Source organism: Panthera tigris, chromosome D3, assembly GCF_018350195.1.
Source record: "Panthera tigris isolate Pti1 chromosome D3, P.tigris_Pti1_mat1.1, whole genome shotgun sequence".
NCBI lineage: Eukaryota > Metazoa > Chordata > Mammalia > Carnivora > Felidae > Panthera > Panthera tigris.
In genome coordinates this window covers 46,098,819-46,124,100 of record NC_056671.1, presented here as the reverse complement: position 1 = coordinate 46,124,100, position 25,282 = coordinate 46,098,819, and the positions used below count along the sequence as shown (strand labels likewise).

Below are 25,282 nucleotides of genomic sequence, written 5' to 3'. Positions count from 1 at the left end.
GTTAGGTTTTCAATCCTATCATCAAAGCCACCAATGACCTCCAGATTAGCAAATCCAATGGCAAATTATCAGTCATCACCTGTCCTATGTTACTTGACGTAGTATTTGACACGGTCTATTTTTTTTCCTTGATACTCTCTTTTCATGAACTCTTTCTTGTTGTTTCACAGTTTCACTGAAGTGTAATTCACATACCATTCAATTCACCCATCTAAAATATAAAGTCCAAATGTTTCTGGTATGTCCACAGGGTTGTCCAATCAATCATATTCAATTTTCATCTGTCTCCCCCAAAACAAACCATACCTCCTTGGAGTCATCTCTCAATTCCCTCCAAAACCCCCAGCCATAGGCAGCCACTAAGCTACTTGCTTATCTGTGTATTTCATATACATAGAATCATATGATGCATGGTCTTTTGTGACTGGCTTCTGTCAAGCAGAATGTTTTCAAGGTTCATCCGTGTTGTAGCATCCATCAGAAATTCATTCCTTTTTATTGTTGAATAATATTCCATTGTATGGATATGAATATTTGGTTTATTTATCCACCAACTGATTGACATTTGAATTGTTCCCACTTTTTGGCTATTACAAATAATGCTATAATAAACATTTAGAAACAAGTTTCTCTGTGTATATATGTTTTCATTTTCCTTGGGTATATAACTAGGAGTGGAATTGCTGGGTCAGATGGTAACTCTGTGTCTAACTTTTTGAGGAATTACCAAACTGTTTCCCAAAGCATCTGTGCCATTTTATTTTGCCACTAACAATGTATCAGAGTTCCAATTTCTCCAGAGCCTCATCAGTACTTGCTATTATCTATCTTTTGGATTATAGCCACCTGCTGAGTGTGAAGTGGTATCTCATTATGGTTTTAACTTACATTTCCCTGATGGCTTATGATGCTGAGCGTCTTTTCATCTGTTTATTGACCATTCGTGTATCTTCTTTGGAAAACTGTCTGTTCAGATCCTTTGCCTATTTTTTCAAAACTAGGCTCTCTGTCTTTGTATTATAGAGCTGTAAGACTCCCTCATTTTTGATATACTTTCTTCACCTGGCTTTAGGACACCACACTCTCTTGGTTGTCCTCCCATCTGTCATTCCGTACCAGTCTTCTGTATTGCTTACTTCTCTTTCCCAGGACTTCTTAATCTTGGAGCACCCCAGGGCTCAACCCTAGATCCTCTCCTCTTCTCACTCTCATGCTCACAGGTTAACACCATCTATATGCCATCAATTTCCAAATGTCTATTTCAGCACCAGGCATCCTTGGACAGTGCACTGGGGAAGCATTCTCTGCCCTGAAGGTCAGTCTCAACCCCTATTAAGTGTTACTGGATCAGGAGAAGTTCATTCTGGCTCCATAGGCAGCAGTAATAGGAACCAAGCAGGAACCCAGGCACCAGATGAACAAAGCAGACTCGAATAGTATGCACCAGTTCTGAAAACCAAATTGTCATTGAAACCACAGCCTGTAAAAACAGGCCAGGACCTACATATCAAACCTAAACAGGGCGACCATCTGCTAAGGCAAAAGATTTAAATAGATTCAGAGTCTCCTTTTTAAAAAGATTTTATTTATTTATTTTGAGAGAGACGGAGAGAACATGAGCAGGGGAGGGAGGGAGAAAGAGAGAGAAAGAGAGAATGAATCTGAAGCAGGCTCCATGCTCAGTGCAGAGTCTGGCACGGGGTTTAATATTACGACCATGAGATTATGACCTGAGCCAAAACCAAGAGTCAGACATTTAAGTAACTGAAACAGCCAAGTGCCCCAGATTCAGAGTCTCCTAATATAATATCTAAAATGTCCAGAATACAACTGAAAATCATACCAAAACCATCATACCAAAAACCAGGGGAAAATAACAATTTGAATGAGAAAAAACAATCAACAGACCCCAAGAAGAGATGAGAAAACAGATGACAGAATTACCCAACAAAAACTTCAAAGTAGCGATCATAAAAATGCTTCAGTGAGAGAGTACAAATATTCTTGAAGTAAATGAAAATACAGTAAAACCTTGGATTGCAAGTAACTTGTTCTGCAAGTGTTCCACAAGAAGAACAACATTTATAATACATTTAACTTGATAAACAAGCAATGTCCTGCAATACAAGTATTACATGATGTCACGTGTCACATGATCACAAATAAGCCAATGGTTCTTGAAATTCTCTTTGATGTACACGTACTTGTGATTATGGATTACAAGCATGTTTCCAGAATGAATTATGCTCACAAACCAAGGTTTTACTAAAATCTCAGCCAAGGAATAGAAGACATAAAAAAAAACAAATGGAAATTATATAACTGAAAAAATACAATAACTAAAACTAAAAACACACTAAATGGGCTAGATAGGAGAACAAATATGAAAGAGAATGGAATCAGGGAATTTGAAGGGAAAGCAATACAACGACCTAATCTGAAAAACAAGAGAGAAAACCAACTGAAAAAATAAATGAAAAGAGCTTCAGGGACCTATGGAACAATAATAAAATATCTGACATTAATATCATCAGAATCCCAAAAAGAGAGAAGTTGAACTCATAGAAACAGAGAGTAGAATGGTAGTTACCAGGGGCTGGGGGATGGGAGAAGTCAGGAGATGTTGTTCAAAGGGTACCAGTCTTAGTTCCCAGAACTAAGGAGTCTAATGTACAACATGGTATCTATAGTTAATAATATGGTATTGTATATCCGAAATTTATTAAAAGGGCAGATCTTAAGTGTTCTCAACACATGCACACACAAAAAGATAAGTATGTGAGGTGATGAATGTGTTAATCAACTTCATCATGGTAATCATTTCACAAAGTATATGGTTATTAAATCATCACATTTTACACTTTAAAACACACACAATTTTACTGGAATACCTGGGTGGTTCAGTCGGTTAACCATCTAACTCTTTATCTCAGCTCAGGTCATGATCTCACAGTCGTGAGAGCCTGCTTGGGACTTCCTCTCTCTGCCCCTCCTGTACTTGTGCTCTCTCTCTCTCTCAAAATAAACAAATAAATATTTTTAAAAAACACATAAAATTTTATTTGTCAATGATACCTCAATAAAGCTGGAAAAGGAAGGAAGGAATAAAGGTTTTTTGAAAATAGCCCAAAGATGATGAAAGGTATAAATATACAGATTCAATAAGCTAAGAGATCCCGAATATAATAAAATCTAGTGAAATCCATAACAAATGTCTCTTCCAGCCCAGCCAGCTTCCCAGATTCATATCTTCCCAGATTCATATTCACACTAAGGTGTGCTTAGTCCACACCTCCACTTGCACATCCAAAGAGTATTTCAGTGTCCACATGTCCACAAAACTGTCCCTGAGTCTCCAACATCTCTGCAAACAGCAGTTCCAGTTGCTCAGACCAAAAGTCTTAGGAATCATCCCTGAATCCTCTCTTCTGTCTCCACATTCAATTCATTAGGAAAGCATGGAAGCTCTAGTATCAAAATGTATCTGGGACACAATCACCCACTTTCACTGCCACTACTGGCATCTTTCTTGTGGATTATGAGGACACTCTCCTGACTGGCTTCTACTCTTGCTCCCTGATAATCCTCAACAGAACAGCCACAGAAATCCTTTTTAAATATAAATCAGATGAGATCATTCCTCTGCTTGAAACTCTGTAATGGCTCTCGTTTCACATGAAGAGTCCAAGTCCTTATTGTGGCCTAGGGGCCCTACTTGATCTGGCCCTGTCTGTTCTCTTTCTGGCCTTTTCTCTCACCACTTCCCCCTCCCTGACTCTGCTCCAGCCACCCTGGCCTCCATGCTGTCCTGATACTTTCCAGACAAGCTCCCACCTTAGGGACTCTGCAGGGCTGTTCCCTTTGTCTGGGTGACTGATAGCTGCATGATGAATACCTTCACCTGCTTCCAGTCTTTGTTCAACAAACCCTCTCCTGAACATCCTAATTAAAACTGCAAACCACCCTTGTCCCTGGCCCTCATGATCTTACCCCAATCTACTTTTTCACTTTTTCCATAGCTCTCATCAGCTTCTAACATATTGTACTTACTAATGTATATTTTTGTTGGCTGTCTCCCACAACTAAATGTCAGTGTGTTATATGAGGAAATGAATCTCCATCTCTTTGGTTCTTTTATGTAACACAAATACCTAGACCAGGGCCTGACATAAATATTTGTTGAAGGAACAGAATGAAATAGACAGAAGGCACCCTCTAGTCTGAAAGGGGAAAGAAGAAGGTGCATCCGTTTTTCTATTGCTGCTTAACAAATGAACACAAATTTAGTGGCTTAAGCCAAAGCCACTTACTATCTTTCAGTTCTGTATTTCAGGAGTCCGGGCATGGCAGCTGCATTCAAAGCATTCACCAGATGCCTGGAAAGACCCACTCCCAAGTTTGTACATGTTGTTGGCAGAATCCAGTTTCTTACAGTTGTAGGATTGAGGTTCCCGCTTTTTTCCTAGCAGTTGGATGGGGCTGCTCCCAGCTTCTGGAACATTCTTAGATCCTTGCCACGTGGCCCTCTCCACAGGTAGTTTATAACATAGCAGTTTTCCTGTTCAAGGTCAGCAGGAAATTTTCTCATGCTTCAAATCTCTTCATTCGGGTAGGTCCCAGTCCCTTTTAAGAGCTCCCCTCATTAGGAGAAATCCTCAAAGATAATCTCCCTTTTGATCAACTGACTTGGGACCTTAAACATATGTGCAAAATCCCTTCATTTTTGCCATATAATGCCACTTTACCACAGGAGTGACTTCCATTATAGTGCTGCCACACTCAAAAGAGAGGGGATTACACTGGCCATGTGTGCCAAGAGGAAGGCATCCTCAGGGCCATCTTACCATACCACTGGAGAAGACTGAAACCAGGTTTTCTTGTGGACCAGCTGGCCAAACAAAGCCAAAAACTATGGTAGTCGATGTCCACAGAATCAAGATTTCTGGGAAATGCTATAAAAATATCTTGGGGTGCCTGGGTGGCTTGGTCGGTTAAGCATCCGACTTCGGCTCAGGTCATGATCTCACGGTCCATGAGTTCGAGCCCCGCGTCGGGCTCTGTGCTGACCACTCGGAGCCTGGAGCCTGTTTCAGATTCTGTGTCTCCCTCTCTCTCTGCCCCATCCCCACTCATGCTCTGTCTCTCTCTGTCTCAAAAATAAATAAACGTTAAAAAAAATTTTTTTTTTTAAATCTTAGCCACACCCATGTTCATAGCAGCATTACTCACAATAGCCAAAAGGTGGAAGCAACTCAAGTGTCCACGGACAGATGAATGTATAAACAAATGTGGTGCACACATACAACAGAATATTATTCAACCCTAAAAAAAAAGAAGGAAACTGACACCTGCTACAGTACAGAGGAACCTTGGAGACATTATGCCATGTGAAATAAGCTGGTCACAAAGGACGAATACTGTAGGATTCCACTTACATAAGATACCCAGGGTCGCTAAATTCACACAGAGAGAAGGTAGAATGGTAGTTGCCAGGCGCTAGGGAAAAAGGAGAATGGGGAGTTGTTGTTGTTTATGGGTACAGAGTGCCAGTTTTGCAAGATGAAAAAGAATTCTGGTGACTGGTTGCACAGCAATGTGAATTTAACACAACTGAACTGTACACTTAAAAAAATGTCTAAGATGGGGTGCCTGGGTGGCTCGGTTGGTTAAACGTCAGAGTTCAGCTCAGGTCATGATCTCGCAGTTCATGAGTTCGAGCCCCACGTTGGGCTCTGTGCTGACAGCTCAGAGCCTGGAGCCTGCTTCGGGTTCTGTGTCTCCCTCTCTCTCTTCCCCTCCCCTGCTCGTGCTCTGTCTCTGTCTCTGTCTCTCTCTCTCAGAAAATGAACATTAAAAAAATGACTAAGATGGTGCATTTTATATTGTGAGAACTGTACCATAATCAAAAGTAATAACAGTCTCTCTCTGCCCCTCCCCTGCTTATGCTCTGTGTCTGTCTCTCTCTCTCTCAAAAATAAATAAACATTAAAAAAGTAATAATAATAAATATATTTGCCAATAAAACTATTTTTTACTGTTTTTAACTCTTTTGATAGACAGGTATGGGAGTCTGCACTGTGACAGACTGGATGTTAAGGGATGCAAATATTCACATAACAGTCTTCACAATGATTAATGACTTAAAACTGATGCTTATTTTTTAAATACAACTACTATTGTATCAGAAATAACCACAGAAACAATGATCCAAACTAACTTTCCCCATTCCAGCTGGAAGCGTAGCTTACCTGCCCTAGATCCAAGGTGACATTGACTTTGTTGTACTGTGTGCCTGAGGAGAGAGGAGGGCTTTGCCACCAGCGCTCAGATCCGTCAATTGCATTGGTGACTGGATGTGCTTTCCTGGGGTCCTCAGAATTGCAATAGTCACAGAACTGGCCCTGGGGGGAAAAAAGGAAAGCTCTTTTTTTGATTTTCAAGTAATTTTTTCTTATCAATTTAGTAAAGAGGCAACTAAAACAAAGACCACTTCACACGGCTCAGAGATGTCAGCTGTTGAGATTCGTCATCATGTATTCTGCAGACAGTAGTGAGGCTTTTTCGTCTTCATTTAATCTTAAAGCATATCACCCATTTATACCTCTGTTTATCATGATTCTAGGATATATATTATACTTATCTTATCTTCCCATCTTTTACAGCTATGTTTTTCTTGTACCAGACGACACTTTAAGACGAATCTGTTGTACCTGACATGCAAAGATTATCTGCATGTCTCTTTATGTCCTACTCTGCAATCTCCATGTCAGGCACGAGGATACAAAGAGAACCCCCGTTTGCAGTCTCAGTGGAGGCGATAAGTACACAAACAACTGTAAGGCAAGGATATAGCAAGAGTATAATAGAATTCTGGGTCAAAGGTGATACATATTCCATGGGCTCGGAAAACAAGGTGGAAGAGGCAGAATTAAGTTGCTGGTGAGGGTAGACGTGACTTTGGTGAGTATCAGTGAACGGCAAACAGGGAAGGTGCTCCAGGTAGAGGAACCAGCACCAGCAAAGGCACAGAGGCCAGCAGGTCCAGTTTAACAACAGCGTGAGTAATCAAAGACAAGACCTGAAAGATAAATGGGAAGATAAAAGCTGGTCTGTGGATACCAAAGTGAGAAGCTGATAGTTAACTCCATAGATAAATGAGAATCCATTCTTACCTGAAGTGATATCTATTTGGTATTATCATCTTTACTGAATTCTGATTCTGCTGATATCAACTCATCTTTTTTTTTTTTTCATTTTTTTTCATCTCATCTTCTTACTGAATTACTCTTTTGGGGGAGGCAAACTCTTGATTCTGTTTTGTTTTGTTTTGTTTGTGATGCAGAATTTTACAGACATTACCACCTGAAAAGCTGATATATGGCCCTTTCTTATATACTGAATACATTTTAACTGGGTCCAAGGATCATGCTTATCCAGTGGTGAGCTTCACACACTAAACTGCTTTGCTCCCCAGTGAAATTACCTGAGAGCATAACTACCATACAGGAGGGGGATAAAGAAGTAAATTTACACCCACAGCCTTTCCAGAATGTTCTGCGACAAAATGGCAGCTCTGCCCCCTGACAAGCATCTTTAAAGTTCATTCTTTTTTAATTTTTGTAAATGTTTTTGTTTGGTTTTTGAGAAAGAGAGACAGGGCGCAAGCAGGGGAGGGGCAGAGAGAGAAGAAGACACAGAATCCAAAGCAGGCTCCAGGCTCTGAGCTGTCAGCACAGAGCCCGACGCGGGTTCAAAATCGTGAACCACAAGATCATGACCTGAGCCAAAGTCAGACGCTTAACCAACTGAGCCACCCAGGCGCCCCTAAAGTTCATTCTTAAGTGTTCAAAGATAAATTTGATCCTGGTGTGGAACAAAATGTGCTACCAAATGTTTTCATCTAGTGGGTAACTGAGGATTCTCCCATATGTGGTGATATATTTATATACAACTTTATCTTTTGATATTATGTGAAGACACTTGTGGAACTCAGAAGCAGCACCCTGGGATACGCAGCCCCATCAGTTCGTGTGATCAGAGACCATGTGCGTCTTCCTTGTCACCACACTTCAGCCAGCACATTGCCCTGCACATCACAGAAGCCCAATACGGGAAAGATCCCTTCAGAGATTTTTTTTTAAGTTTATTTCTTTATTTTAAGAGAGAGAGAATCCCATGCAGGCTCCACACCATCAGCATAGAACCCAACACGAGACTTGAACTCAAAATCTGCGAGATCATGACCTGAGCCGAAATCAAGAATCAAGGCGCTTAACGGACTGAGCCGCCCAGGCGCTCCACCATCAGCAATTCTTAAAAATAAATGGGGGTTAGGAGTGCCTGGGTGGCTCAGTCTGTTAAGCGGCCAACTTCAGCTCAGGTCATGATCTCGCAGTTTCTGAGCTCGAGCCCCGCGTCGGGCTCTGTGCTGACAGCTCAGAGCCTGGTACCCATTTCAGATTCTGTGTCTCCCTCTCTCTCTGCCCCTCCCCTGTTCATGCTCTGTCTCTCTCTGTCTCAAAAATAAATAAACATTAAAAAAAATTTAAAAAATGAATAAATGGGGGTTCTTTCTACAAAATGTTGCTATTATAATAAAAAGTGTAATTAAAAACTATTTAAGCTAAGACATCTAAACATCTGTCAATATTTTTCCTTTCGATGGTCTTTATTTTTCCCATTCTTTTCCAGAGAGAATTTTACCAATTTAGTTATTTATAAGGGAATTAAATTATGACTCCTCAAAGTTTACAAGATTTATATACAGTTAGAAGCAAATCTCTTCCAAGGATGTGGATGCCTATGACCTCTATTTATCTCCATCTCCATAACGTAGATGTAAGGAATGGAGATTATTCTTTTTGTTTTTTCGGTGATTCTCAATTTTCAAATAATTATGTTAACAATTAAAGTGAACATTTACAGAGCACCTTTAATGCACCGGGCATCATGCAGTTCCTATTTGCACCCTAAGATTATAACTTCTATTTTACAGTTGAGGAAACACAGTGAATTACGTTAAGTAATTTCCACAAGAATCACACAACTGGTAAAATGGTAGAAGCAAAGCTTAAGCCTAGGGCCCCAGAAATATGTGGTCCACCACCCTGTACCTCTCTTCCCCATCGAGGGGCTACAACTCTGGTTTATTAGACATTGTGGATAGTCTGTAACATACATTCCCTCCTGTAACTGGTCTTAAAGATAGCCTTCACAATAACCTAAGAGTTCCTGTTCCAAGGTCTCTCTCATTCAGAATCATATTGTTTCTGCTGATACCCTACTCCTTCTGCTACCCCAAATCAAACTGTGACCTGTTATATTATGGATAGGAACACTGGCTCCAGAGCTTTAGCACTACTAATTGTCTGATCAAGGGCTAATTACTAAAATATGAATTTTGAGTGTGTGAACAACAAATAATTTGAATGTACGTATTCAAAAAATTATAATTTCTTGAGCAAGAGAGCACTGCAGTTATCCAAGTTAGTGTCAACACTGATATTTGGCAAGCTAACTAATATAACAGATACATAAGTTAAAGATGGATTTCTGGGGCGCCTGAGTGGCTCAGTCATTTGAGCATCCAAGTCTTGATTTTGGCTCAGGTCATGACCCCAGGGTCATGGGATCAAGCCCCATGTTGGGCTCCACACTCAGGTGCTTAAGATTCTCTCACTCCCTCTGTCCTCCTCCCCCACTTGTGCTCTCTCTCTCTCTCTAAAATAAAATATAATTAAAAATTAAAAATTATAAAAAAGATGAATTTCTAGTAGTGAACTTTGCCTAGGTGACAAAAATAAGCCAAACCCTTCTGTTCATCTCTACATGTCTACATGTGTCATTAGTAAAACCCCTGGCGTTCTTCAGCTGCTGTTAAGGTGCTTGGTCCTTTTGAGAAAGCTAAGGCCATGTGGGGTCAGGGGGGCTCTCACTTCATCCAATGACTAGCTCCGCACCCAGCGCTCGCCCGCACCATGGCTTCTGTCTTGGAGCTTGCCTGTGTCTGCCAGGCCTTCACCCTGCACAACAATGGAGTGACAGTCCCGGAGGAGATCAGTGTCCTCACTAAAGTAGTGGGCATGAATGTTGAACTTGTCTGGCCAGGCTTGTTTGCAAAGGCCTTGGCCAATGTCAATGTTGGGAGCCTCCTCTGCAACGTAGAGGCTGGTGGACCTGCTGGGGGTGCTGCGGGCTGGTAGCTGGGCAGGGTCAGCGGTCAGTCCAGATGTCTGTCCTCAGTCCATCTACCATCACACCGGACTGCAGGGCACTCTTCCTGTGATGCCCCATGAGAGGTTTTTGTTGGCGGGCAGGGCAGGCGGTCAGACCAGCTGCCTGCCCCCCGTCTGCCTGCTGGGTCTGTAGCCATGCCGATCACCAGGACACTCACTCTGTGCCTCTGGCTATAAGGAACGGCCGCTGGGGATGCAGAACACTGGTGTGTGTGGTTATCTTCCCCTCTTCCCAGAGCAGGAGTCACTTTGGAGTGGCGCCGATCCCTCCTGGGGTGGTTTGCAGGGCGCGTTGGGGCAAAAGCGGCTTTGGAGGGACACATGCCAAATGGGGCAGTGGTGGATGGGGCAGGTCTGCTGGGGAATACACGGGTGCTAGCAGGATAAGTGGAGAGTACTCACACTGGTTCCCAAAACTGTCTCACTATCTACCCTGGGAAGGGAGGGGGCTGAAGAGAAATGTCACCACCAGCACCCCTGTCAGAGTGGCTAGAACCAAAAAGACAAGAAATTCAAGTGTTGGCAAGGATGTGGAGAAAAAGGTATTCTTGTGTGCCGTTGGTGGGAATGCAAATTGGTGCAGTCGCTTTGGAAAACAGTATAGAGGTTCCTCAAAAAAATAAAAATAGGATTACCATATGATTCACTAATTCCACTACTGGGTATCTACCCAAAGAAAACAAAAACACTAATTTGAAAAGATATATGCATCCCTAAGTTTATAGCAGCATTATTTACAACAGCCTACGTATGGAATCAACTCAAGTGTCCATTGGTAGACGAATGGATAGAGAACAGCAGTGTGTATATACAACAGAATGTTACTCAGCCGTAAAAAAGAATGAGATCTCTGAGGTGCCTGGGTGGCTCAGTCAGTTGAGTGTCCGACTTTGGCTCAGGTCATGATCTCATGGTTTGTGAGTTCGAGCCCCACATCGGGCTCTCTGCTGTCAGCACAGAGCCTGCTTGGGATCCTCTATCCCCCTACCCCCTCTCTCTCTGCCCGTCCCTTGCTCTCTGTCTCAAAAATAAATAAATGAACATTAAAAAAAAAAAAGTGAGATCTCATCATTTGCAACAGCATGGATGGACCCACAGGGTATTATGCTAAGTGAAATAAGTCAGACAGAGAAAGACAAATAGCATATGATTTCACTCATATGTGGAATTCAAGAAACAAACAAAATTTATTAAAAGAATTTCTAAAATCTAAATAAATGAAACAACTATTTTCTTGGATAGGGTAATATCAAAAACTTACAATTCCCCAAAGTTGATCTAAAAGTCGATACAAGTCCAACGAAAACTCAATAGAGATTCTCTTGGAGCACAGTAAGATAATTCTAAAATTTATATGGAAGAGTAAAAGACTAAGAAAAGCCAGGATATTGCTGAACAAAGAGAGCAGGGAGAAGGAAGCCTGCCCTTCGAGTATCAGGGCTTACTATGAAGCTGTTATAATTAAAACAGAGCAAGATGAGAGAAACGGTTCTCCAGGACAGAAAAGAGCCCAAAACAGACCGTGCATTTTTAAAACCTTAGTTTATATACAGAGGCACTACATCAGATCAGTGAGCTAATCCATATCCAATGGAAAACAATAAAATCAAATTCCTACACAAGCCACAAATGAAAATCAGCTTCAGATGAATTAAGGACTTCATGTCAAAAATAAACTTTAAAGCCAATTAGTGAAAAATACCAGAGAATATCTTTCAGAATTTGGAGGAAGGAATGATTTCTTAAACAAGATTCAAAAAACATTGACTACAAAAGAAGAGAGGGACTTGACTATGGTACTAAAATTAAGAATATTGGTTCACCTTAAAGAAGTAGAAAGAAGAGTTACAAACTGAAAGACATTCACAGTATACAAGTGGCAGACAGTCTTTCATGACAGCTGACATCAATTCCTTCTGTGTGTGTGTGTGTGAGTGTGTGTGTGGCTGTCACTTCACACATCAAGAGGTAGAGGCTATCTTCCCTGGAGATTATTCTCTCCTCTCGAATCCAGACTGACTTCATTATTTGCAGAAGCAACATTCTGGGATTTTTGAGCAAAGGCCTTCAAAGGACTAGCGGATTCTGCCTTCCTCCTCTTGCAAGCCAACCTCCAGGTAAGAAGGCCAACTACCCCCAGATCACCATGCTATGAGAAAGCCCCCGCTAAGCAAATGGAGAGGACACACGGAAGACCACAGAGACATCTGACATGTTCATAAAGCCTCTGGGACCGTCCAGTCCTGCCTAGGCAGCTACTGAATACACCTGAGCTATTCCAGGTGACACCGCATGGAGCAGAAGAACCATCTAGCTGAGCCCCGTCACCCCACAGAATAACGAGAAAAAAAATTATCGTTTTAAGCCATTAAGTTTTGGGGTGCTGTCTTACACAAGAATCAATACCTGAACCAAAAACATAAAATCAACAAAGAATTCTCATCAGAAATATACGCCAAACTTCTGCCAATCAATAAGGAAAGTATAAACAGATCACTAAAAAGAAGGGCAAAAGTAGGAATAGGTATTTTACAGAGAGGAAACACATACATCAGGAAGCATTCAAAGAAATGTTCACTCTCACCACCGTTAGTGATCAAGGCAGACCACAGGGTAATACTGTTCAAAATGTGAGGATAAGGGGGCTTCTGGGAAGATGGCAGCGTAGGAGGACACTGGGCTCACTGCGTCCTGCAGATCACTTAGATTCCACCCACACCTGCCTAAATAACCCAGAAAACCACCAGGAGACTAGCAGAAACGGAGTCTCTGGAGCCAAGCGCAGACGAGAGGCCCACGGAAGAGGGTAGGAAGGGCGGCGAGGCAGTGCGCACTACACGGACTGGCGGGAGGGAGCCCGGGAGAAGGGGCAGCCCGCCGGCCAAGCAGAGCCCCCCGAGTCTGGCTGGCAAAAGCGGAGGGGCCGGACGGAGTGTGTTCGGACAGCAAGTGGGACTTAACATCTGGAAGGTTACAAGTTAACAGATCTGCTCAGAGAACGGGAGGGCTGGAGGACAACGGGAGGGAGAGTTGTTGAGCCCCGGACGACAGAGCTCAGCTTGGCGGGGAACAAAGGCACTGGCCAGCGCCATCTCCCTCGCCCATCCGCAGCGAAAATTCCAAAGGAAACCAGTTCCTGTCAGGGAACTGGCTTGCACCGGGCAAACACCCAACATTGTGCTTCTGCAGATCCATCCCTCCGGCAGGTCTGACTCCCTCCTGGTGCCACAGGGCCCCTCCCAAAGCTGATCTCCGAAGGAAAAGTGAGCTGAGCCTGCCCCTCCCACCCCTGTGCACCTTGCTGATCCACCCCAGCTAATACGCCACATCCCCAGCACCACAAGCCTGGCAGTGTGCAAGTAGCCCAGACGGGCCATGCCACCCCACAGTGAATCCCGCCCCTAGGAGAGGGAAAGAGAAGGTACACACCAGTCTGACTGTGGACCCAGCGGTGGGCTGGGCAGACATCAGGTCTGACTGCGGCCCCGCCTACCAATGCAAGTTATTCAAGACAGCACAGGGGAAGTGCCCTGCAGTCCCGCACCACTCCAGGGACTAGCCAAAATGATGAAACGGAAGAATTCCCCTCAGAAAAACATCCAGGAAATAACAACAGCTAACGAACTGATCAAAAATGATTTAAACAATATAACAGAAAGTGAATTTAGAATAATAGTCATAAAATTAATCGCTGGGCTTGAAAACAGTATAAAGGACAGCAGAGAATCTCTTGCTACAGAGATCAAGGGACTAAGGAACAGCCAGGAGGAGCTAAAAAAATGCTATCAATGAACTGCAAAATAAAATGGAGACAACTACGGCTCGGATTGAAGAGGCAGAGGAGAGAATAAGTGAACTAGAAGATAAAATTATGGAAAAAGAAGAAGCTGAGAAAAAGAGAGATAAAAAAAAATCCAGGAGTATGAGGGGAAAATTAGAGAACTAAGTGATGCACTAAAGAGAAATAACATATGCATAATTGGTATTCCAGAGGAGGAAGAGAGAGGGAAAGGTGCTGAAGGTGTACTTGAAGAAATCATAGCTGAGAACTTCCCGGATCTGGGGAAGGAAAAAGGCATTGAAATCCAAGAGGCACAGAGAACTCCCTTCAGACGTAACTTGAATCAATCTTCTGCACGACATATCATAGTGAAACTGGCAAAATACAAGGATAAAGAGAAAATTCTGAAAGCAGCTAGGGATAAACGTGCTCTAACATATAAAAGGAGACCGATAGGAGCGCCTGGGTGGCTCAGTCAGTTGAGCGTCCGACTTCAGCTCAGGTCACGATCTCACGGTTCGTGAGTTCGAGCCCCGCATCAGGCTCTGAGCTGATGGCTCAGAGCCTGGAGCCTGCTTCCGATTCTGTGTCTCCCTCTCTCTCTGCCCCTCCCCCATTCATGCTCTGTCTCTCTCTGTCTCAAAAATAAATAAACATTAAAAAAAAAATTTAAAGGGAGACCGATAAGACTCGTGACGGATCTCTCTACTGAAACTTGGCAGGCCATAAAGGAATGGCAGGAAACCTTCAATGTGATGAACAGAAAAAATATGCAGCCGAGAATCCTCTATCCAGCAAATCTGTCATTTAGAATAGAAGGAGAGATAAAGGTCTTCACAAACAAACAAAAACTGAAGGAATTCATCACCACTAAACCAGCCCTACAAGAGATCCTAAGGGGGATCCTGTGAGACAAAGTACCAGAGACATCGCTACAAGCATGAAACCTACGGACATCACAATGACTCTAAACCCGTATCTTTCTATAATAACAATGAATGTAAATGGACTAAATGCGCCAACCAAAAGACATAGGGTATCAGAATGGATAAAAAAAACAAGACCCATCTATTTGCTGTCTACAAGAGACTCCTTTTAGACCTGAGGACACTTTCAGATTGAAAGTGAGGGGATGGAGAACTATTTATCATGCCACTGGAAGTCAAAAGAGAGCTGGAGTAGCCATACTTGTATCAGACAAACTAGACTTTAAATTAAAGGCTGTAACAAGAGATAAAGAAGGGCATTATATAATAATTACAGGGTCTATCCATCAAGAAGTGCTAACAATTATAAATGTCTATGCACTGCATACGGTAGCCCCCAAATATATAAAACAATTACTCACAAACATAAGCAACCCTATTGACAAGAATGTGGTAATCGCAGGGGACTTTAATACCCCACTTACAATGGATAGATCATCTAGACACATGGTCAATAAAGAAACAAGGGCCCTGAATGATACATTGGATCAGATGGACTTGACAGATATATTTAGAACTCTGCATCCCAAAGCAACAGAATATACTTTCTTCTCGAGTGCACATGGAACATTCTCCAAGATAGATCACATACTGGGTCACAAAACAGCCCTTCATAAGTATACAAGAATTGAGATCATACCATGCGTACTTTTGGACCACAATGCTATGAAGCTTGAAATCAACCACAGGAAAAAGTCTGGAAAACCTCCAAAAGCATGGAGGTTAAAGAACACCCTACTAAAGAATGAGTGGGTCAACCAGGCAATTAGAGAAGAAATTTAAAAATATATGGAAACAAACGAAAATGAAAATACAACAATCCAAATGCTTTGGGATGCAGCGAAGGCAGTCCTGAGAGGAAAATACATTGCAATCCAGGCCTATCTCAAGAAACAAGAAAAATCCCAAATACAAAATCTAACAGCACACCTAAAGGAAATAGAAGTAGAGCAGCAAAGACAGCCTAAACCCAGCAGAAGAAGAGAAATAATAAAGATCAGAGCAGAAATAAACAATATAGAATCTAAAAAAACTGTAGAGCAGATCAACGAAACCAAGAGTTGGTTTTTTGAAAAAATAAACAAAATTGATAAACCTAGCCAGGCTTCTCAAAAAGAAAAGGGAGATGACCCAAATAGATAAAATCATGAATGAAAATGGAATTATTACAAACAATCCCTCAGAAATACAAGCAATTATCAAGGAATACTATGAAAAATTACATGCCAACAAACTGGACAACCTAGAAGAAATGGACAAATTCCTAAACACCCACACACTTCTAAAACTCAAACAGGAGGAAATAGAAAGCTTGAACAGACCCATAACCAGCGAAGACATTGAATCAGTTATCAAAAATCTCCCAACAAATAAGAGTCCAGGACCAGATGACTTCCCTGGGGAATTCTACCGGACATTTAAAGCAGAGATAATACCTATCCTTCTCCAGCTATTCCAAAAATAGAAAGGGAAGGAAAACTTCCAGACTCATTCTATGAAGCCAGCATTACTTTGATTCCTAAACCAGACAGAGACCCAGTAAAAAAAGAGAACCACAGGCCAATATCCCTGATGAATATGGATGAAAAAATTCTCAATAAGATACTAGCAAATTGAATTCAACAGTTTATAAAAAGAATTATTCACCATGATCAAGTGGGATTCATTCCTGGGATGCAGGGCTGGTTCAACATTCGCAAATCAATCAACATGATACATCACATTAATAAAAGAAAAGATAAGAACCATATGATCCTGTCAATCGATGCAGAAAAAGCATTTAACAAAATTCAGCATCCTTTCTTAATAAAAACCCTCGAGAAAGTCGGGATAGAAGGAACATACTTAAACATCATAAAAGCCATTTATGAAAAGCCCACAGCTAATATCATCCTCAATGGGGAAAAACTGAGAGCTTTGCCCCTGAGATCAGGAACACGACAGGGATGTCCACTCTCACCGCTGTTGTTTAACACAGTGTTGGAAGTGCTAGCATCAGCAATCAGACAACAAAAGGAAATCGAAGGCATCAAAATTGGCAAAGATGAAGTCAAGCTTTCACTTTTTGCAGATGACATGATATTATACATGGAAAATCCGATAGACTCCACCAAAAGTCTGCTAGAACTGATACATGAATTCAGCAAAGTTGCAGGATACAAAATCAGTGTACAGAAATCAGTTGCATTCTTATACACTAATAATGAAGCAACAGGAAGACAAAGAAACTGATCCCATTCACAATTGCACCAAGAAGCATAAAATACCTAGGAATAAATCTAATCAAAGATGTACAAGATCTGTATGCTGAAAACTACAGAAAGCTTATGAAGGAAATTGAAGAAGATATAAAGAAATGGAAAAACATTCCGTGCTCATGGGTTGGAAGAATAAATATTGTTAAAATGTCAATAATACCCAAAGCTATCTACACATTCAATACAATTCCAATCAAAATTGCACCAGCATTCTTCTTGAAGCTAGAAAAAGCAATCCTAAAATTCATATGGAACCACAAAAGGCCCCGAATAGCCAAAGTAATTTTGAAGAGGAAGACCAAAGCAGGAGGCATCACAATCCCAGACTTTAGCCTCTACTACAAAGCTGTCATCATCAAGACAGCATGGTATTGGCACAAAAAAAGACACATAGACCAATGGAATAGAATAGAAACCCCAGAACTAGACCCACAAAAGTATGGTCAACTAATCTTTGACAAAGCAGGAAAGAATATCCAATGGAAAAAAGACAGTCTCTTTAACAAATGGTGCTGGGAGAACAGGATAGCAACATGCAGAAGAATGAAACTAGACCACTTTCTGACACCATTCACGAAAATAAACTCAAAATGGATAAAGGACCTGAATGTGAGACAGGAAACCATCAAAACACTAGAGGAGAAAGCAGGAAAAGACCTCTCTGACCTCAGCTACAGCAATTTCTTACTTGACACATTCCCCAAAGGCAAGGGAATTAAAAGCAAAAATGAACTATTGGGACCTCATCAAGATAAAAAGCTTCTGCACAGCAAAGGAAACAATCAACAAAACTAAAAGGCAACCAACAGAATGGGAAAAGATATTTGCAAATGACATATCGGACAAAGGGCTAGTATCCAAAATCTATAAAGAGCTCACCAAACTCCACACCCGAAAAACAAATAATCCAGTGAAGAAATGGGCAGAAGACATGAATAGACACTTCTCTAAAGAAGACATCTAGATGGCCAACAGGCACATGAAAAGATGCTCAACATCGCTCCTCATCAGGGAAATACAAATCAAAACCACACTCAGATATCACCTCACGCCAGTCAGACTGGCCAAAATGAACAAATCAGGAGACTATAGATGCTGGAGAGGATGTGGAGAAATGGGAACCCTCTTGCACTGTTGGTAGGAATGCAAATTGGTGCAGCCACTCTGGAAAAGTGTGGAGGTTCCTCAAAAAATTAAAAACAGACCTACCCTATGACCCAGCAGTAGCACTGCTAGGAATTTACCCAAGGGATACAGGAGTACTGATGCATAGGGGCATTTGTACCCCAATGTTTATAGCAGCACTCTCAACAATAGCCAAATTATGGAAAGAGCCTAAATGTCCATCAACTGATGAATGGATGAAGAAATTATGGTTTATATACACAATGGAGTACTACGTGGCAATGAGAAAGAATGAAATATGGCCCTTTGTAGCAACATGGATGGAACTGGAGAGTGTAATGCTAAGTGAAATAAGCCATAGAGAGAAAGACAGATACCATATGTTTTCACTCTCATGTGGATCCTGAGAAACTTAACAGAAACCCATGGGGGAGGGGAAGGGGAAAAAAAATGAGGTTAGAGTGGGAGAGAGCCAAAGCATAAGAGACTCTTAAAAACTAAGAACAAACTGAGGGTTGATGGGGGGGTGGGAGGGAGGGAAGGGTAGGTGATGGGCATCGAAGAGGGCATCTTTTGGGATGAGCACTGGGTGTTGTATGGAAACCAATTTGACAATAAATTTCATATATTAAAAAAAACAAAACAAAAACAAAAAACAAAATGTGAGGATAACCAGGATTGGAAAGGATATGGTATGAGTATGAATCGGCACAAAGACTTTGGAAACTGTTTTGGCATTATCTCATAATGTCGAAAATTCACATTTCTTGTGACCCAGGAATTCTACTCGCAAGCTCATAACCCATAAATTCTTGCACAATCTTGATGACATCATGTTCAAGAATATTCACAGAAGCACTGTTCACAAGGTCAAAATCCTGGGAATAACCTAATTACCCAGCCACAGGAGTGACAATGAATCACAGCAGTGTATTTACACAAGGAATTAATAAATGACCAACAATGAATAAATGAATATATTTGACAACACGAGCAACCCAAATGAGAAGGACTTACTATTTAGGAATATACAGAGTTGTAATGAAAACTGTATACAAAAGAAAAATTAATAAAGGATTCAGAATGATGGTTACCCCAGACTGTGGGAAACAGAGAGACAGGAGGTGAGGAAACTGTATGGTTAGATAGATGTTATTATCAAGGCATTGTTTTTGGTTTTGGTAGCAGATACTTGGATGCTTGTTATACTATTTAAAATCCATCCATCCATCCATCCACATATACATTAAGTCAGACCATGCAAGGACCAATGATGAAAGCATGTCATTAAACAGAGGGTTATGAATAACCCATAATCCAACTCTGCCTCTGAGGTCCAATATTTTTTAAATATCCATAAATAGGGGCGCCGGGGTGGCTCAGTCGTTTAAGCATCTGACTCTTGATCTCAGCTCAAGTCATGATCTCACAGTTTGTGGGTTGGAGCCCCGCATCAGGCTTTGTGCAGACAGCGTGGAGCCTACTTTGGATTCTGGGTCTGTCTGTCTGTCTGTCTGTCTCTCTCTCTCTCTCCCCCTTCTCTCTCTCTCTCTCTTTCTCTCCCTCTCTCTCTCTCAAAATAAATAAACTTAAAAAAAACAACCTTAGGAGTAAATGAAAGCAAGACCAAAACTGAGAGAAGTCAGAGAAGAGGGGGACAAAGAGAAGAGGAGGATTCTTTCACTCTTGTGTTCGATTATTCATCCATCCATGTGACAAACCTGTGCGGGTATTCCTCTGTATTCCAGAGAGGAGGACACTAAAAGACAAGGACAAGGGACTTCTCTTGGGAATAGGGACAAGGGATGCATGCTCTGAATTGTGTCAAGGCTATTATTAGCTTAGCCGTATGGAAAACAGCAAATATAACAGAAGGGGCTAGAAGGAAAGGGGACAGAATTGTTCAAATAAACAATGAAACAGAGTTGAGATCTAAGGTTGGAAGGTCCCAGAAGAGAAGCCCAATGTTTCAGAGACCCACCAAGTGGCTTTTTCAGAAGCACAGGAAAAAAGTCTTTCCTAGTTCCTAACATTTTTGATGATTGTCCTCAGCTAAAATCCTCTCCTATACAATGCTTCCCATCTAAATTCACTGTATAACACTGTAAGGTTCTAAGAAACTAGAGGCCGATATTACAGCAGTGCTCCCTAATATAATTTTATTGTTTGAACACTCATTCCTTTATTTGCCGTTTCAGAACTGTCTACACATGTAGAGCACTGAGTTGGATGGCAGGGATTAAAAACAAACACACAAACACTAAGAGTTGACCCCTGTCCCTAAAGATTTAGCGAGAAGAGAAGTGACTGAAACACCACGTATTACTGAAAGGTGTTGGAATCGAGCTGGCACAGGGATGTGGGAAAGCAAGAGAGGCATGCCATGCTTGATTTTGCTTTATCTTCACAACATTCCCAGGCTTATATCGAGGTATTGAGAACTCAAAGGTTTGAGGAAGAGAAGGCTCAGAGAGGTGAAGTGCCTTACCTCAAACCACACAGCCAGGATGTGTAGGAACCAGGCCCTGTGTGTGGGTCTGGTAATGTTACTCACAGCCAGATGCCTTCCATGCTGATCTAGCTGCTCTGGGAGCTCCATCAACTAGCCCTGTCTTACATTTGGACGGACTGAAACAGCAGTTATGCAACTTTCCACACACCTGCCCCCAACCTGGGACAGAGACCCGGTTCCGGAAAGTACCCTGTCCCACAGAAGTGTGGATGAATGCCCTCATGGCAGGCTCGGCAAACCCAGCAACAGGAGCACTTAGCCACACTTGGCCGTCAACAGCCAAATTACATATCAGCTCGTTCATGCCACCACAACCTTCTCCTAGCCATCACTCACAAAGGTCCCCAAGCCACATGCCTTAAAGGCACTATCTCAAGTCCTCAACCCAAGCCAGCCGGAGCCCTGATGTGCAGAACATTCTGGAGTGTGCCCATTCCAAACATAAGATTGCTCTTCCCAGGGGGGCCTGGGTGGTTCAGTCAGTTAAGTGTCCTGACTCTTGGTTTTGGCTCAGGTCATGCTCTCAGGGTTCATGAGATTGAGCCCAGAGTTGGGCTCTGAGCTGACACCAGGAAGCCTGCTTGGGATTCTCTCTCTCCCTCTCTCTCTCTCTCTCTCTCTCTCTCTCTCTATCCCTCCCCTGCTTGTTCTCTCTCTCCCTCTCTCTCTCCTCTCTCTCTCCTCTCTCTCTCTCAAAATAATAAAATAAATAAACTTAAAAACCAGATTGCTCCTTCCCAGACCTTCTTCAGAATTCCCCCTTCTGAAAGGCACAAAAGCACATCAGCGTGGTTACTGATGATTAAGACAAGCAGTTTGCCTATTTCCTGCAGACCCATATGTCTGCACAGGGTGGATGAAGGGTAATTACACAGCACAAGAGAGCGCCCAGCTCTGCACCCCACAGATTTCACCCCACAAGTGCAGCATACACATGTAGTGTGCTGAGGTCCCAGAGGTAAGGATTTGAGAAATCTTTAAAGCAAAGGGCTCAAGGTTGGTTCCAGGTATTTTTTTTTTAATGTTTATTTATTTTTGAGAGAGACAGAGACAGAGACATAGCGTGAGTGGGGAAGGGGCAGAGAGAGAAGGAGACACAGAATCTGAAGCTCCAGGTTCTGAGCTGTCAGCACAGAGCCCAACGCAGGGCTGGAACTCACCAACCACGAAATCATGACCTGAGCTGAAGTCAGATGCTCAACTGACAGAGCCACCCAGGCACCCCAATTCCAGGTATTTTTTTAAAGATAAGAAAAATTTTTGCAGAGAAGAAAATGGCTACAAAATTTACACTTATTACTCAGAAATGGTGTCCCTACAAGCCAAATTCTGGAGGTTTTCTTTTTTCAACTCATTTCAAAAAGGTGCGTTTCAGAGTAGAACGATGGAGGTTTAAATCCTGCCTCCACAAGTTACATGTTCGCTGAATTATTTAGCCTCCCTTGAGCCTTGTTTTCCTTTGTTAAAATGGGCTAAACCTCCATTCATATGCAGTGGTTGTAAAGAGTCAATGAGATGTCATTCATAAAGTGATCCCTCACCATCAGGATTGCCAGCAGGCCACTGGGGTGTTTGTTTAAAATTCAGATCTCAGGTCCTGCACCCCTGTCTGGAGGCTGTGTCTCTGGGGAGGGGCAGACCAAGAATCAGAATTTTTTTCCATAGGTATTATTATTTTTTTTTTTTTTAGTGTTTATTTATTTTTGAGAGAGAGAGAGAGAGAGAGAAACAGACAGAGTGCGAGCCGGGGAGAGGCAGAGAGAGGGAGACACAGAATCCGAAGCAGGCTCCAGGCTCTGAGCTGTCAGCACAGAGCCTGATGTGGGGCTCGAACTCAGGAACCATGAGATCATGACCTGAGCTGAAGTCAGACGCTTAACCGACCGAGCCACCCAGGTGCCCCAAGAATCAGAATTTTTAGCAAGTGCCTCAGCTGAATCTTCCACACACTGCAGTCTGGGACCACAGAAGCAGCGGTGACAGGCACAGGATGAGTGACCACTAGTCACTAGTGACCCTCTCAGCAGCAGCCACAGAAGTAGCTGCATGGATGGTAGTGATGACCAAAGGGAACATCTACATGCTAGGCAGGACACCTTGCACTTTGCACATGGTGACTTGATTTGCACGATAAATCTATCAAGGTGAGTGCAATCATTAGGCCCTTTTGCAGATAAGGAGACAGAGGCTCAAAGAGGTTGAGCAACTTGCCCAAGTGGTGCAGCCGAGACAGGAACCCAGGAAAGGATGCTCAGATACAGTGTTTCACTCTATTCTCTTTTACTCTCCTAGAAATTAATTCACACATTCTCGATACCTCCTCCTTCCTCTTCCCTCTTCCCTTCTCCTGATGAATTTACTGAATTTGCTCATCTTCCTAACCCACAAATTTCCCTGCATTTGTGCCCACACACCCTCCTTGCCTCCCACTGCTGCAGAGAAGCTGTCTGTGCTCCAAAGTTGCCCCATCTCCCACAAAGACTGAATCTGTCCCTCCTGCCCAAGGGCTCAAGGGCTTTGCATCTGCAATTATACCCTCTAAACACACACACTCTCCTGCATCTCAATTTAGCACTCTACTGGATCATTCCTATCAGGAGACAAACACACAACCCCCCACTTCCCGCTTTCTTCTCCTCAATCACTCTATTCAACCCACGCTGACACAAGTATGTTCCTGCCTCAGCGTCTTTGCATTTACTGTTCCCTCTCTGGAAAACATGCTTTTCCCAGACTTAAATCCCTTCTCTGAGAAGTCCTCCTTGTCCACTCCATCAAAAGCAATGCTGTACTCTGCCATCTGCTTCTATTGTCCCAACCGCTTCTCTGCCTTCTGGCTAAGATCAAGTACACTTCCATTGTCTTATCTGCTTTCTCTTTCTTCTGAGCAGGAAGCACTTACCATTTGCTAATTTTGCCATCATCTTTAATGCACTGTAAGTGCCTTGGTAGCAGAGACTTGTTCACTACCCAGAACAGCATCTGGCAGAAAGTAGGCACTTAACATTTGTTCATTTAGTCGGTCAATTAAAATGGCATAAGCTATTTTGTTACTTCAGGAAATATACTAGAAATTGATAAATGAGTTAATCAGTGATGAAGAGGAGCAGATGGGTAAAAGAAATGTGTGTGTGTGTGTGTGTGTGTGTGTGTGTGTGTGTGTGTTTGTGTGTGTGTGAGAGAGAGAGAGATTTGACCTTTAATGTCAGAAGCTAAACTCCTGATGTTAAAAAAAACAACAGGAAATTATAGACTTACACCCTTGTCACTAAACTCACTAGAAAACACAGTGTAATTAAATCCAATCCTGCTTTTTCTCCTCTAATGGAAATCAACTTGCTCATTCCCTCAGGGACTCCCAGGGCCCATCCTCAGCTCCTAACTTCTGACCACCTGCCTGCTCTGGCCAGGAAGCGCTACTCGTGCTCAACTCAGCTCTCCCATCTTTAGCTGGTACCTCTCCTGTTTCAGAGACTTCTCAGCTACCGACCCTCCTTGCTTACCTTCCCGTCGTGGCCAAATCAGAGAGCAAAGAAAGAAAATGCTGGTCATTCTGTTGGCCATAACATGTTTCTCCCCTGTGATTTCTTTCCATTCAAGAGGTTTCCCTCTCCCAATCTACCCCAGCTATCCCATCTGGCCTCTTTATCAAGGCCTTGATATCTCTACTTTTTCAATAACTTTAATTAGAGTTACCACTTATTAAATACTATGTCCCAGATGCACATGGTTTTCTTCACGTAATCTTCAGAATAACCTTATGAACTAAATGGTATTTATTGTATCCCCATTTTACAAAAGATGAAACCAAGGCTCACAGAGGTTATCTGACTCACCCAGGATCACATCCTTAGGAAGAGTTGCTTTCAGAGCGAGCTCGATTAATTCCAAAGCCCATGTTCTTAATTCTGACACTATACAATCTACTTTTGGGCGTTCCAGGACCAACCGGTTCCTTCTTGAAAGAGCCCCAGAAGTTCTTTCTGCAAGTTTTTAAACTCCTATTTTAATGATCTCCATAGATTCCTCTTCCTTCCACTTCTCCCTCTATTCTCGTTCCATGTCGTTCGTGTTGGCATTTCACTGGCAATAAGGGGTCACCTGAACTTGTACTCGCATGTAGGTCACCTGCTCTAACACAAGCTCAGGTTTACGAAGTGAGCCATGTCACATTTTTGCTTGCCCACTCAGTGCCCCAAACCCAAAGTACTTCCTCCTAAGAGTTTCATGCCAAAGCCTAGATTTGTGAGAACAGGTCTGCCCTAATTGTACATTCATTCAACCATCAGCTACTGACCTGCTAAAAGTGAGACACTGCCCTTAGGGAGATAGTCTGACCCTGATCTGATTCATTCCTCAAGCCAAGCCTTTCTCTTTCAATTCCA

At 42.4% G+C, this 25,282-nt stretch overlaps 1 protein-coding gene across 4 annotated transcripts in view; it reads right to left on the bottom strand.

The window, feature by feature from the left end:
• LAMA3 (laminin subunit alpha 3) overlaps positions 1 to 25,282 on the bottom strand; it is a 274,575-nt gene that overhangs the window by 232,569 nt on the left and 16,724 nt on the right. For 3 of the 4 annotated variants that reach the window (XM_042961482.1, XM_042961481.1, XM_042961480.1), the window contains exon 2: positions 6,249 to 6,401. In XM_042961482.1, coding sequence (XP_042817416.1) covers positions 6,249 to 6,401 — 153 coding nt within the window. Of the gene's footprint in view, positions 1 to 6,248; positions 6,402 to 23,799; positions 23,839 to 25,282 lie in introns of those variants that run through there. The other variant, XM_042961483.1, reaches the window with a different exon arrangement.